The sequence below is a fragment of the Centruroides sculpturatus genome, unplaced genomic scaffold, assembly GCF_000671375.1.
Source record: "Centruroides sculpturatus isolate CEXI.00-Female unplaced genomic scaffold, Cexi_2.0 scaffold40, whole genome shotgun sequence".
In the NCBI taxonomy this organism is placed as follows: domain Eukaryota; kingdom Metazoa; phylum Arthropoda; class Arachnida; order Scorpiones; family Buthidae; genus Centruroides; species Centruroides sculpturatus.
This window is the reverse complement of record NW_019384602.1, coordinates 428,151-441,254: the sequence shown is the minus strand read 5'-3', so window position 1 is coordinate 441,254 and position 13,104 is coordinate 428,151. Positions and strand designations below refer to the sequence as shown.

Genomic DNA, 13,104 nt, shown 5'->3' with positions numbered 1-13,104 from the left:
ATTAACATACTTGATATTAATTTATTTTTTAAATTTTTCGAAAGTATAATTAAAAATATATATATTTTAAAAATTTCCAACATTTTTTTATGCATNTTGGTCCCCTAATATTAAAAGCACTTGAGTCAATAAATTTTAATATATCAATTGCCATTGAATTTCTTTTTGCAACAAAATATGGTATTTTATTGCTACCATTGTCCTTGAAACTACCATTGCAGGTGAAACAATAAATTTGTCAAGATCTAAACATCATGTTTCATTTTGAAATTAAAAGTTGTTTATTTATTGGTTTTAAGTACTGATTCCTCATTTACAAGTTTATGTGAAATTTTGAATTCACTGAAAAGTGTGTAAAGAAAAGACTTCTTTATTTCTGAACAGTTCTAAAATTTTAATACATAGTAACTATATTTTGTGTTTTAGACAATTTTTACTGTGTAATTTTATAAGTTTTGATATTTTATTACACGTTCAATATTTATTTTTTTAAATTTTCAATTATTGTATTTATAATTTTTATTGAAAAATATAAATTACACAAATTTTTAATAAGCAATTTATTATGAAATATAGTACAGTACTATATAATAAAATTGCAACTGATATTTTGTTATATTTTCTATCAACTGGATAATTAGACAATAAAAACAAACCTTTAAAAATCCAGCAAAGAAATTTATTAATAAAAACGTTTTCGATCATCGATTGTTTATTTTATTTCTGTAGTTATTTATTTATTATTTGCAACTATAATTTCAGTTATTTACTTATGTATTTATTTTAGAATTCTTGTTATCATTTATTTTTAAATTTACATTCTATTTTCACATTCTACTCATTGTAACTGAGGAAGATTAGTTAAACTGATCAAAAACGTTTTTATTAGTAAATTTCTTTGCTGTACTTTTAGAGGTGTGTATTTCTTGATATTTTGTTTATATATTGATAGTATTTGTCTTTAAATATCATTTTTAAAGAAACAATAATGCTAAATGAGCATTCATGGTATCAATGTTTATGTAAACGTCATTTAATACAATATAACCATAAACAAAGTTCAGTATTGCAAAACTAAGGTTATTTTATATCAGAAACACTTGCTGATGAAAGAACAGAGGACAGAGATTCCATAGCATGTATCACCTGTTTTAGTAAAAGCCCAAAATTTTTAGTACTCTGTTATATCACACCTTTTCTGTCTCCCAACAAGAGCGATATAACGAGGGGCTACTGTATTTAGTTCCTAAAAACACTTTTTAAAAATATTGAAAACAAAGCTATTTTATATTTTACTTCATAGTGAGATATAAAATTGCACTGTTTTACAAAAAAATTTTTCAAAAAATTCCTAAGATTAAAAATTTGCATGTATAAGTATGTTTTAAGTTTCAATTCAGGATGGATGCATACACTAGTTCAGGATCAACAAGCTTTTTTGTTTACAAGAGCCAATTTTTTAAAATTTCAATAAAAACCAAAGTGCAAAGGGCTAAAGAATAAATAAATAAAAACTACATTTTAAATGTAACAGAAATGTAATTAGTGACAGCTACTTTTTATGGTGCAAGCATAATACATGTTATGATCATTAAGGAATCAAACTTGCAAAAAAAAAACTTGGCTAGAAGTATTTTCCATGTATTTTTCTTTTTCAATTTTTTCAAAGCCATTCAGTGAAAATATAATGAACATTTTAAATGGAATAAGAATGAAAGTCCTTTATAATATTAAAGCATTGCAACACAGTTGACAAACAGTTTTGGTTTCCATTAGTTAACATTGCTGCAATTTTAATCTTTTCATCACCAATTTTGACCTAATTTTTCTTTTTCAATAGTCTCATCATCACTCTATTTACTTTTTGTATATTTATTGATATATTTTATGTATATGGTCATTGTAGTGGCAATTTTGTTTATTATGGCATCATTTAAAATTAATTCCATCAATGCTGACCATATTTCAAAGTGCAATTCTCTTTTATTCACTTCACATCATTTCCCAACTACATTACAGAGTTTAAAAATATAGTAGTTATGTAGAAATCTGTTAACTTCTCCTATACTCATTAACACACCTGTAATTTGATTGCAAGTGTTTTATGAACTTACCCAATTATGCAAATTAAATGTAAAAATAAATAAATATGATTTATTGTTTTTATGACTAATTTCCTTTGTCCAGTAATAATAATAAAATAAACTCCAAATAACTTTAATATCAATAAAAAAATTATTTTTTGTTTAAGTTATTTTTTGTTCAAAATTTAACTTTTAAACAGGATTTCCTTGTGAGTTTCACTTGTTTCAATATTTTAATTTTGTACTGCATCATCAATTGAGCCAATCACAGGCATATTCGATTAACTCCCTTAGTAAGCAAAAAATTGTAAAAATAGCATATCCTTGGAATAATTGTTGTTATTTTATATGTTGATAGATAAAAGCTATACCTGTAATAATACATTCTATAATGTTTACTTAAATTTTAAAAGAAATTAAAAAAAAATGTATTTAATTTTATCAATTTCTCCATTTTTTGTTCTTTGGAGTTAATTGATTTGGCAAATGAGCAACTTCTTTATTTTTAGAAATTTGTCATGAGTTAATGATTTTAATATTTGCTTGAACCATTAATTTTCTTTTGTTTTAACTCATGACCAGAATTTAAAAATGGCATATAACCCACACCTTCTTTTAAATTATCTTTCAAACATATATAATCTGCTATTATTCACACAAAAATATAGTAAATATATTTTGCATGATGCATTTAATGATATACTCTGAAAGTCTCAAATGGTATTTTAGATTACACTAAATTTTGTAGTTTTAATAAATTTACATGAGAAAATATAATTACAGGAAATCCTTGTTACTGTAGTTCGAAATTCAAGAGACAAAATAATTACAACTTCAAATTATCCGAGATTTACATATTTCTGCACAATATGCCAAACTGCCACATAACTGATGTAATTTATTAAGCAAATGGAACACAGCTATATATATACAGAATGCTATTTTCATTAATTAATAATAATAATAATGTAACTAAACTGCAGGTAAACAGCATGCGCCCAGTGAGAACCTCACAAGTTGTCAGATAGATTTTATAAAAAGTAAAGCAAAATTCCTCAAAATGTAGCCCAAATTATTTTTAAACAGGCTCAAAAAGTAATAAGTGTATTCAAAATCTCCAGCAACTTCCAGTTTATGTCAGCATGTTGCAAATAGGGATTGCAATTGCTGGATCCCTCATCCAGCAATCCAGCTGGATCCAGCGTATTCTTCGGCCTGCTGGATCCAGCATCAGGTGCTGGATCCAGCGATGTGGATCCGCAAATACTCAATTAACTTTCTAAATAACGGCGCAAAAGTCTGTGTTGTCGTGTTGCCGTGTTTCTACGTGTGCTATCGCTCAGTGGCAAGGGCGACGTTGCCATTCAGTGTGGCACATGCTACACCCCTCTCTACACTGCACTGCCTGCCCTTTTACCTCTGCTGATCTAATTGCCAGTTGACTTTTCACTCTCGCTAAATAAAGTGTCTTCGCACTAAATAAAATAAGTAACTCCTCTCCTAGTCCTGGTGCGTAATTCTAATTTATGGTCGGTTGTGACGTCAATGAATCATGTGATGTAACGATCTCAGTTTAAGCCTACGGAGAGCTGCAGCCTCGCGGCTTGTCCACGAAACCTAACCTATAAACTGGCCGTAAAAGCTCTCTGTAGAAGAGAGTCGAGTTTGATAACTGCTGACACGACCCTGAAATTTATCTTAGACAAACTAAAAAGCCAGGACACAAGCCAGGACGCAAAAGAATCAGAGGATGGCGTCTTATTGAGGTCACAGGGATGCTGATTTACATACAGAACCTGAAAAACTATAACCAAAAAGTTAGAAAGCACGATTATTCTTTCACAATACTGAAAAAAATGTAATGTGCCAGGAGATGAAAAATATGCTGAATCAAGTAAATACATATGTAGTGGAACCAGCAGCAATGACTGAGGATATTATGGAAACAGAAAATGATGATCCAGATAACCGCATTCATTCCCTGAATTTCACATTGGAATAAGAATCGGAGATCCAACTAGAGTGTGAGAAAGAAAACTTCATGAAACGAAAAGAAACTAGTACTGAGAAGGATCATGATAAGTTATTAAAAAAGGAAATGGCTGTTTATAAACGTGAGAGAGTCAAAGGTAAAAACTTATCTTTATGATTATTTGATGACCCTGGAACCAACTAGCATAGAGGCAGAAAGAGCCTTCTCCGCAGCGGGATATATATGCAGTTCATTAAGAAGTAGGTTGGGAGACAACACCATCAATATCATTTGTTTTTTTGAGACCCAACTTCCAGAAAAGTAAAAAAAAAAATAATAATAACAGAAGTGATTGATTTAATTTTATTTAATCCTTTAAAATACTTTATTCAAGACAAGACTAATATTTTATAACTTCTATTCTAATTCTATTAAGTAAGAGTTTTAAACTTTTATTCTATAAGTGATTAGTGGGCTAGGCTAGGCAATTTTATTGTTAAAATTAGTGAGAAACTGAGACTATCTAGTTAGTTAAATAGTTAATTAAATTAATGAGTATCAGTATCTTAGATATATGATGATATGAATGTATATCATTCATGATTGTGATAATAATAACTAACTACTAGACTACTACTAATTAATTACTCACTACTTTACTAACACTAATAATTAAATTACTTATAAATAACTACAGACTGATATGTAGAGCCTATATAAGAAAACTGGTAAGACTGATAGCCACTTAGCCACTGATTATCCGTCTTTGCATTATTATAATATAATATATTAATATAAATTAATTAGTAGAATTACCTCTACTATTATTTAACTTAAAGATTACATTATAATTATAATCTAATCAAACATTTAAAGTTAATTATCTCTATCTCAAGTGTTAAACCAAACCAAAATTAAGTTTACTACCTAAATGTGTAAGAAGTTTTACTGATTTACTGTATAGTGACCAGTCTAAATATTAAAAGTTTCTTAAATATTAAAAAAAAATGTTTTATTTCTTTAAAAAAACAATAAATTACTAGATAGATAGATAGATAGATAACACTTTATTGCACCAAAAATACATCTGCACTGGATCCGCGCTGGATCCAGCTGGAATGATATTGATCCAGCAAAAATCCAGCTGGATTGAAAACACTGCTGGATTGCAATCCCTAGTTGCAAACTGCAAGCCTCTTTTTCAGTGCTCAATATGCCAGCATCACGAGACTCTTAAGAGCTCTAGTTTGCATTGATAATTTTGAATTTAATTTATTTGTTAATGAATATATCCTGAATAAATTAAGATTAGGTTAGTACATTAATAGAATGGTTTTAATATACTAATATGTTTATGTAACACATCACATAATTTGTTTTAGTTGTTAAAGTCTAATCTTAGGATTAATTTAGTTATTTATAACTCTTACAGAAATTTAAAAAATCTTTATCCCTCTTTTTATTTTCAAAATATTCACTTTTCATTAAGCTGTTCTTGTTAAATAAGTTCAAAAATGAATTCCATATCATTTGCCATTTTTCTTGTTTTTCTTTCCTGATATTCCCGGCAGTCTGCATTTGTGTTCACTTGAAAATGCCAGTGGTTGCATCAGTTTTGGAATCATCTCACTGGATTTATGCTGAGATTTTGAATACACCCAGTAAGTTGCTCAAATGCAGTAGCCTAGAGCTCTTCAAATATCTCAATCTGCTACTTGTAGCCCAATTTTTCAATCCCAAAATCCAGCCATATTTTTCTTTATAAGATATGAGAAAAAAATGGGTAGTCCATGGGTAAGGTGACATCCAAAAAATGTTACTGTAAAAGCAAAGCCATATTGGCCAGATTAGAGTTGTTCTTGGTCTATTGTTCTCTTACAGTATGGAGGCACGTTGATCTAAACAAATGAATTAACATATACATATCACAGTTCAGACAGAATTTTCACTTCTAATTTCGAAGTAGCTGTATTTTGAACTAACAGAATTCCTTAACACCTATAAGTCTCTATATCCCTGGCCAGGACAAGAGTGCAGGACATCAAATAATATAACATATGCTATAGACCAGGGATGGGCAACACATTGACCGCGGTCGATCGGTTGACCACAAAGGTTTTGAAATTAAAAATATGACACTTCCAATATGAAACAAAATATGACTGAAATTAAAAATATGACTATCCCGGTTGTAGAGATATCAATAACGCCGTGTGGCGGCGTTATTGATATCTCTACAACCGGGTCAAAAACAAATTATTTCCAAAATCTTTCCTCTGTAACAAAGAAAGCCTAAAGATAATAAACCCTCCAATACCGTACCTGGGCACCATCTCACTAAAAATATCACGCATATTCAGGAAACATGGTTTCATATTACCTATAACCCCTCAACCGTCACTACGAAGAACATTGTGCAACGATAGAGACATTCTCACGTTGAATGAAAAATAGGGGGTTTACAAAATTCTATTAAAACATACAGTATCAGGGGAGGAAATTATCTATATTGGAGCTACCACCAGAATGATACGGTCCCGGATCCTCGAACATCAAAAAGACATTAGAAATAATAGACCAGCTACAGAATTAGCGAAAAAGGTGCTAGAACAAGATTATCTTCCACTTTGGAACCAGGTTAAATTACGTAAGCATTGCAATGATCGTAGGCAAATATTCATATGGGAAAATCTTTATATATCCGCTACTTTGCCGTGCAATACGCCGACATTGGAAATACCACAGTTATGGATAACTTTATTTAAACAATCCAAGTTATAATTTTGTGTTCTAATTTTATTCCATTACTATGCACGGCACCATCAATCAATATTTATATGTTTTGGGGAATTCAAGTTATTATAGCAGGTTTCTTTAGGGAAAATATTTATTTATTCAATTTTATTAATTTGTTCTATATTCCAACCACGTGCATTACGTAATTTGGAAAGTCCGTTAAAAGATGTCAATTCGAAAACAAAGGTATTTGATTTTGCCTGAAGACGACGGTTGTAAACTGTTGGAAGTACTAGCGAGCATGTCTGAAATTTAACAAACCGCAGTCAATAACGCCGCAACACAGAAGTGTCATATTTTTAATTTCTAAACTGGCTGGCGTGAAGTGAACTACATTTTCATTCAGGTTTTGAAAGTAGCCCGCGAAGCTAAAGTTCAGCAATTTGCTTTCACTTAAATTAATGTTTAAAAATCTTAATTTGATCATTTATTCTTACAATAATAGACTGTCTGTGCAACGTACCCATACTGTTTGTATTTATCCCGATGAACAATGCAAATGAATGTTAATGCATGCGCATATAAAAATCCTAAAATTGTTTGCCCATATTCATAGTCGCCCGCAGATCATATTTTACCAAAAAAGTAGCCCCTAAGGGATAAAAGTTTGGCTACACCTGCTATAGACCATTAATTAGTTATATAATAAAACCTGCCACAAAATGAAACATAATGTCATTCCATAACATCTCATTCTAGAAAATATTTAAACAAGAAAATAAATATCAAACTGCAATATATAGCAGATATCACATCATATGTAATGTGTCATTGACTTCGTTGTATGTAATTTTAACTCAAATTTTTCATATTAATAATTAATAAAATGATGTTATTAACTTACTTTCATATTAATGGCACTTTGAAAAAGTTATGATTAAAGAATAACTGTTAAAATTAAAAAGTTTAATATATTTTGATATAAAGGAATAGTTTAAAAATTTGTAATTATTATATCTTGCTAATAAATCATTTTTCAGAATTTATTTACTAAATTATAAATAGTATTATGACCTGAAACATTAGTATTAGAAAATTTCCTAAAATTTTTATCATACAATTTCTAAATAGTTATGGCCATTTTCAAAAATTATTCAGTTAGATCATTTGTTCATTTTTCATTAATGCAACTCATAAAAGTGTAAAAAAATACTAATAATTCATCAATAATTGTTTTGTATTATTGCAATGACTAATTGCTACTATTGTACAATCAAGTTATGTTGATCAAATAACTTAAATATTGAGATTGTAGAACCTAATTCATCAACAGATAGCAATATTACAGTCAGACTTTTCTAATATTCTGTATGAAACAATTTAAATATATTATTCATAAAATAACAAAACAATAGGACAATTATAAATTACATAGCTAATCCTCTCTGTCTTTGGACTGAGAACTTGCCTTTAGAAGCAGGTGTCAGTCTGTCAGACTGAACTAGGAATTCTCTGCCTTTTGAGATAACATATCATCTTTATTGCATTGTCTTCATTTACAACCAGTACTAAAAATCTAAAGTTTACTTGCATGACTGTTCTGAACGAACTTATGCTGTTATAGAATAAGATGAGTTAGGTATCTAGCTGAAAAACAGAAAATGCATTTTTAACATTGTCTGAACTGAAAGTTGGCAGATCAGGCAAGATGCAAGTTAGACAAGTAAAATATATCGAAATAATTTTGTTAGCTGCTGATGGATTGGAGGAGTTAGCCTTCAGTCAAAAATGTGTTCTAATTTAGTCAGCTGCTGATAGAATCTTCTAGCCAACTGAGTTATTGAACATGACTCAACATTAACATTTTTTGAGTTTAATATCGCCAAACATGAAAATTCTTGTAAGCATATGAAACTATCAAAAGAAACTTTAAATTTCTGATGTTATTCTAGCTTCTTGTTCCATTTTAATTTTAGTTTAAAAAATTCAAAGCTTATAGTATTGCTTTTTACAGACTTATCATATGGAAAATAATGGTGACTACAGGAATGAATTTAGACTTTATTGATACCAATTACAAGAAAATGCATTTCAAGTGTCATACCCTTCTCCTTCTTATCTCCTTAGTAGTCCTGTATTTTTTATAGATGTTTTTTAGTTGTACTACTTCTAACATAATTGGATTTTTCTTAAACTTATAGTAATAAACCTTGAATTCCAAAAGCAGCCATTCCTATCTATCAAGTCAGCCTCATTTATAAATCAAAATTGGCAAGTAGGAAATTACATATATTTAAAATTTTCTTTTCAAGTACTTAAAAAAATTTTCTAGTATATTTTCTTTTACTTATAAATATATATTCTAATTTCTATATTAATTACCTGAGAAACCAGAGATAAATTCGGGAAGGAATCCAAAGCCCAATGCACAATTGATTCATTTTCAGAAACTGTTAAAGTACATGTACTATAAACAAGCACACCACCTTTTCTTAATAATTTTTCTCCCTGAAAGTTTGTGTTATTACATATTAAAAAGAGCTACAATAATTGTTATTAAGTTTAAAAATTTTGGATAAGAAAAAGTGAATATTTTCTTACAACATTAAAAAGCTTTTTCTGTAAAGGAGGATATGAATTTAATTCTTTTGGTGTCATCATGTTAGATAACTGAGGCCGCTGACCCAAAGCACTGCATGGTGCATCAAGCAGAATACAATCAAACAATTCAATTGGAAAAGGTGGTGGTGATATACTTTCTAAACAAATATATTTAATAACAATAATTTAATTTCATATTTATTAAAAATATTGTTTCAAAATTAATCACTTAAATTTATTATTTTTAAAGTGAAAAAAATTTATTTGTGAAAAAATTTTAAGTTGTTATAAATTTTAACATATTTTGAAAATTTAAATAAAAATAAATTTAAAATTATTTTGGTCAATAAATATCATATACTGTATTTATTGCATATAAGATGAGGTTTTTATTCATTTTTCACTGCTTCAAAATCCTAGGTCGTCCTATACACATGAGCAAAGGGTAAACCGTGTATTCACATTTATTACCAGATGCTCACCCTCTGGTGTTTAATTAAAAACAAAAGTATTTTATATAGGTCGTTTGAATTGTTCTTGTATGTTGTCAGGAGTAAAGATGAATAGCAATAGGAAAAGCAAAGCTTTTGAATTGAATTCCAAATTGAAATTCCAAAATCACATGGGAACCTGATATAAGTTTTAATCCATTCTCATGTGAAAACAGATGATTATTCAAAAATCAGAATTTGGAGAAACTCATAAGTGTAATCAATGGAGAGTGGATTCGATTGTTAAGAATTAAGAACTGGCAAAAAAAGATTCCCGATTGTCCAGCTTTACATGAACAAATTATGTTGTCGATTTTACAAGATTTTTCCTTAAAATTTAAAATGCCAGTAATTTTTGTGGGACAATGTGTGCATTTGATATTTTATTTGTGATTAAACGAAATAAAAGTAGAATTGTATTAATATATGTAATTTTCTTCATTTTGATCTTTAAAGTCACACCTCGTCCTATATGCGAAATCATCTTATACGTGAGTAAATACGGTATATTTTTTTAATAACATTTACTTTATTTTCATTTAATTATTTTAATAATAATACATATAAATGAAATATTATTTCAAAGCTTTAAACTTTAAATTATTTAAATAATATTTATTAATTAGATTTCGAAGTTTGGACTATTTACAAAAAGTCAAAATAACTTTTGAGTCCATCTTTATCCTTTTAACACTNTCATTTTTATTTTATGACTAATTTCCTTTGTCCAGTAATAATAATAAAACATTTACAAAATAATTCTAATGATTGTATTCTCCAACAGCTTTCCAAATCCAAATCAAGCCTTGTATAATTAAGATTTTAAGCTTCTAACACCATGTTAAAAACTACTTTACTTTTCATATTTACTGACAACTTTGAATTGAAATTAGAAACTCTCTAGTTTGTCTAAACAATATATCGTCATTAGTTCAGTAAACTAAATACATAAATTTAAAATTGGAATTGTTAATGTTGTTGTAACCAAATAAACCAAACTAATTTGAATAATTTTTCTATAAACTCGCTATTTACAAGGACATACTTCACACACAGTTTGTAGGTATTCTAATGATATTCTTAAAATGGGTTTTACTACATACATTTTTAAAATTTACTATTAATAATACTTGGTGTAGCAATTACTGTGATGGGTATTTTATAAACCTAGGCAAAGCGAGATGTAACAAGCTAGTTAATAATATACATAATGGAGTTAAAAAATATGGATAATAACTGAATTGTTAAGTAATAATAAATTGCACTTTTCTGTCATCAAATTTCATTAATTTAACAACTTACCTGATTTTCTGATATTTTCACTATCTTCAGCTGTCTTAGTATTATCAACAGCTTTAGTTGAATCAAAAACAAATTCTGTCACACAAGAAAGATTACAAAGGTTCACATTTTTAATAACTTTTTGTATTTTTGATGAGGATTTATCGAGTGCAATAACATGTCCCTGAATTAGTAATAGAAAAAATAATTTATTTTCAAACAAAATACTATTTTTATATTTATAATTTGAAACTATATAATAATTTGTTCATTAATTATATTGATAATTTTTATTCTAATTATTAGTTAGATATAGAAATTTAACAAATAGTTTTATTAAAACGTTACATATTAAATATTAATTTGTATTTTATATTGCTAAATTCTAATCTGTGAAAATTAATGTGATAATTAATATGTGAAATTATTTATTCATTAATTTCATTAAGAAATGATAACATAGTAAGTATTTAAGATCACAAAACTTCAGAGAATTCTACACAAGACTTTGCATGAAAATTTAAAATATTACAGAATTAATAAAATTTAATTAAGTATTAAAACTAGATTTTCCTGAATGTTTTACAAATACAGTCAAAAGATTTCTCAGTAAAAAATTCAAATTTCATAAATACAAAGCAGTCCTTACTGAAATTTTAAGATCTAATTTCTGATTTAAGATAGACATATCTTCTGGAAAAAAATACAGAATATAAGCATTTCTAAAGTATGAGATGTGTTTTGGTTTAAAAGAGTAGGCTTTAGAAAACATCTGGAAACAAGCATTGCCACTATATCCCATAAATTTTCTGTTGAAATGATATGATCTGGACATCTTAAGAATTTTAAATATGATCTAAAAGGTGTGTTAGTAAAATAAAAAACTATACAAAATTACCACTCCAGCAAATTTAATATTTGCTGGAGTGGTAATTTACTGTAATTTAATAAGTGCGCATGTGTTTGTAATGTTGTGAGCTTTTTTGTATTTATTCACCTAAGCGCACAACATTACAAACGCATGCACACTTATATTTTCATAATTTTAATTTTTGTTCTATTTCTTTAATGTTCTTTTTACTTTAGTGTTTAACTGATGAAGATCATTAAAGATGGTCAAAAACGTTCTTACAATATTAAATTATTTGCTGGAGTATTTAAAAGGTGGTAATTTTGTATAATTCTTTTTAATTCCAGTATAATTAATATTTTTATTGAAAATAAAAAACACTAGTTCTTGGAGTAAGGATATGATTCTTTGCAAATATGGAATCCAAATCACATTGGTAAATGTATTTCAGTCTTAATAGCATTAATAATTAATTTTATATCAATTATCTTAGTTTTAATACTTGATTAAATTTTATTATCAGAACATGTGGAAGAAAGTTTTAAATTTTGAAAAGTACACTTGTTTGTTTAAGAACTGAAGATAAGAGTAAAATCATAAACATTTTTCTCCAGCATTTTTGCAATTTGTTTTAACATGAAGCCATAAATTATAAATTTTCTATAAATCATTTTCATTTCTTAACCTTTCCTAGCTATCAAGTCAGCCTCATCTATAATGTAAGATTGCAAGTATGACATAGCTTCTTCCATAAGTATTTTACTATTTTATAAAACTAATAATTATTTATATATCTGATAAATTAATAATTATTTATGTTATCAAATTTTTTGTTAAAACATTAAAAAAATTGAAAATTGCAATTATGAAATAAGTTATATAACTTCATGCTTTAATTCAAAAGTAATAAGTTTATAATTACACTTTTGAATTAAGTCAACAATGAAAGAAGTGTTTAAATATATTTAATGTGTTCAAAAAATTAAGGTACCCTATTCTAAAATATATACAGGTATAATATACAGTAATACCTTGACTTACGCTACCCCGACTTACGTGAACCCGGAGTTACGCGATTTGTCTATAGTT

The 13,104-nt window shown here is 27.8% G+C and overlaps 1 protein-coding gene across 1 annotated transcript in view; it reads right to left on the bottom strand.

The window, feature by feature from the left end:
* Positions 1 to 7,978: 7,978 nt before the first annotated feature.
* LOC111625030 (putative methyltransferase NSUN6) overlaps positions 7,979 to 13,104 on the bottom strand; it is a 31,641-nt gene continuing 26,515 nt past the window's right edge. Inside the window, exons 7-10 of the mRNA XM_023368035.1 lie at positions 11,187 to 11,349; positions 9,394 to 9,551; positions 9,175 to 9,300; positions 7,979 to 8,439 (exon numbers count right to left, since the gene is read on the bottom strand). Coding sequence (XP_023223803.1) covers positions 8,428 to 8,439; positions 9,175 to 9,300; positions 9,394 to 9,551; positions 11,187 to 11,349 — 459 coding nt within the window. The 3' untranslated portion in view covers positions 7,979 to 8,427. The remainder of the gene's footprint in view (positions 8,440 to 9,174; positions 9,301 to 9,393; positions 9,552 to 11,186; positions 11,350 to 13,104) is intronic.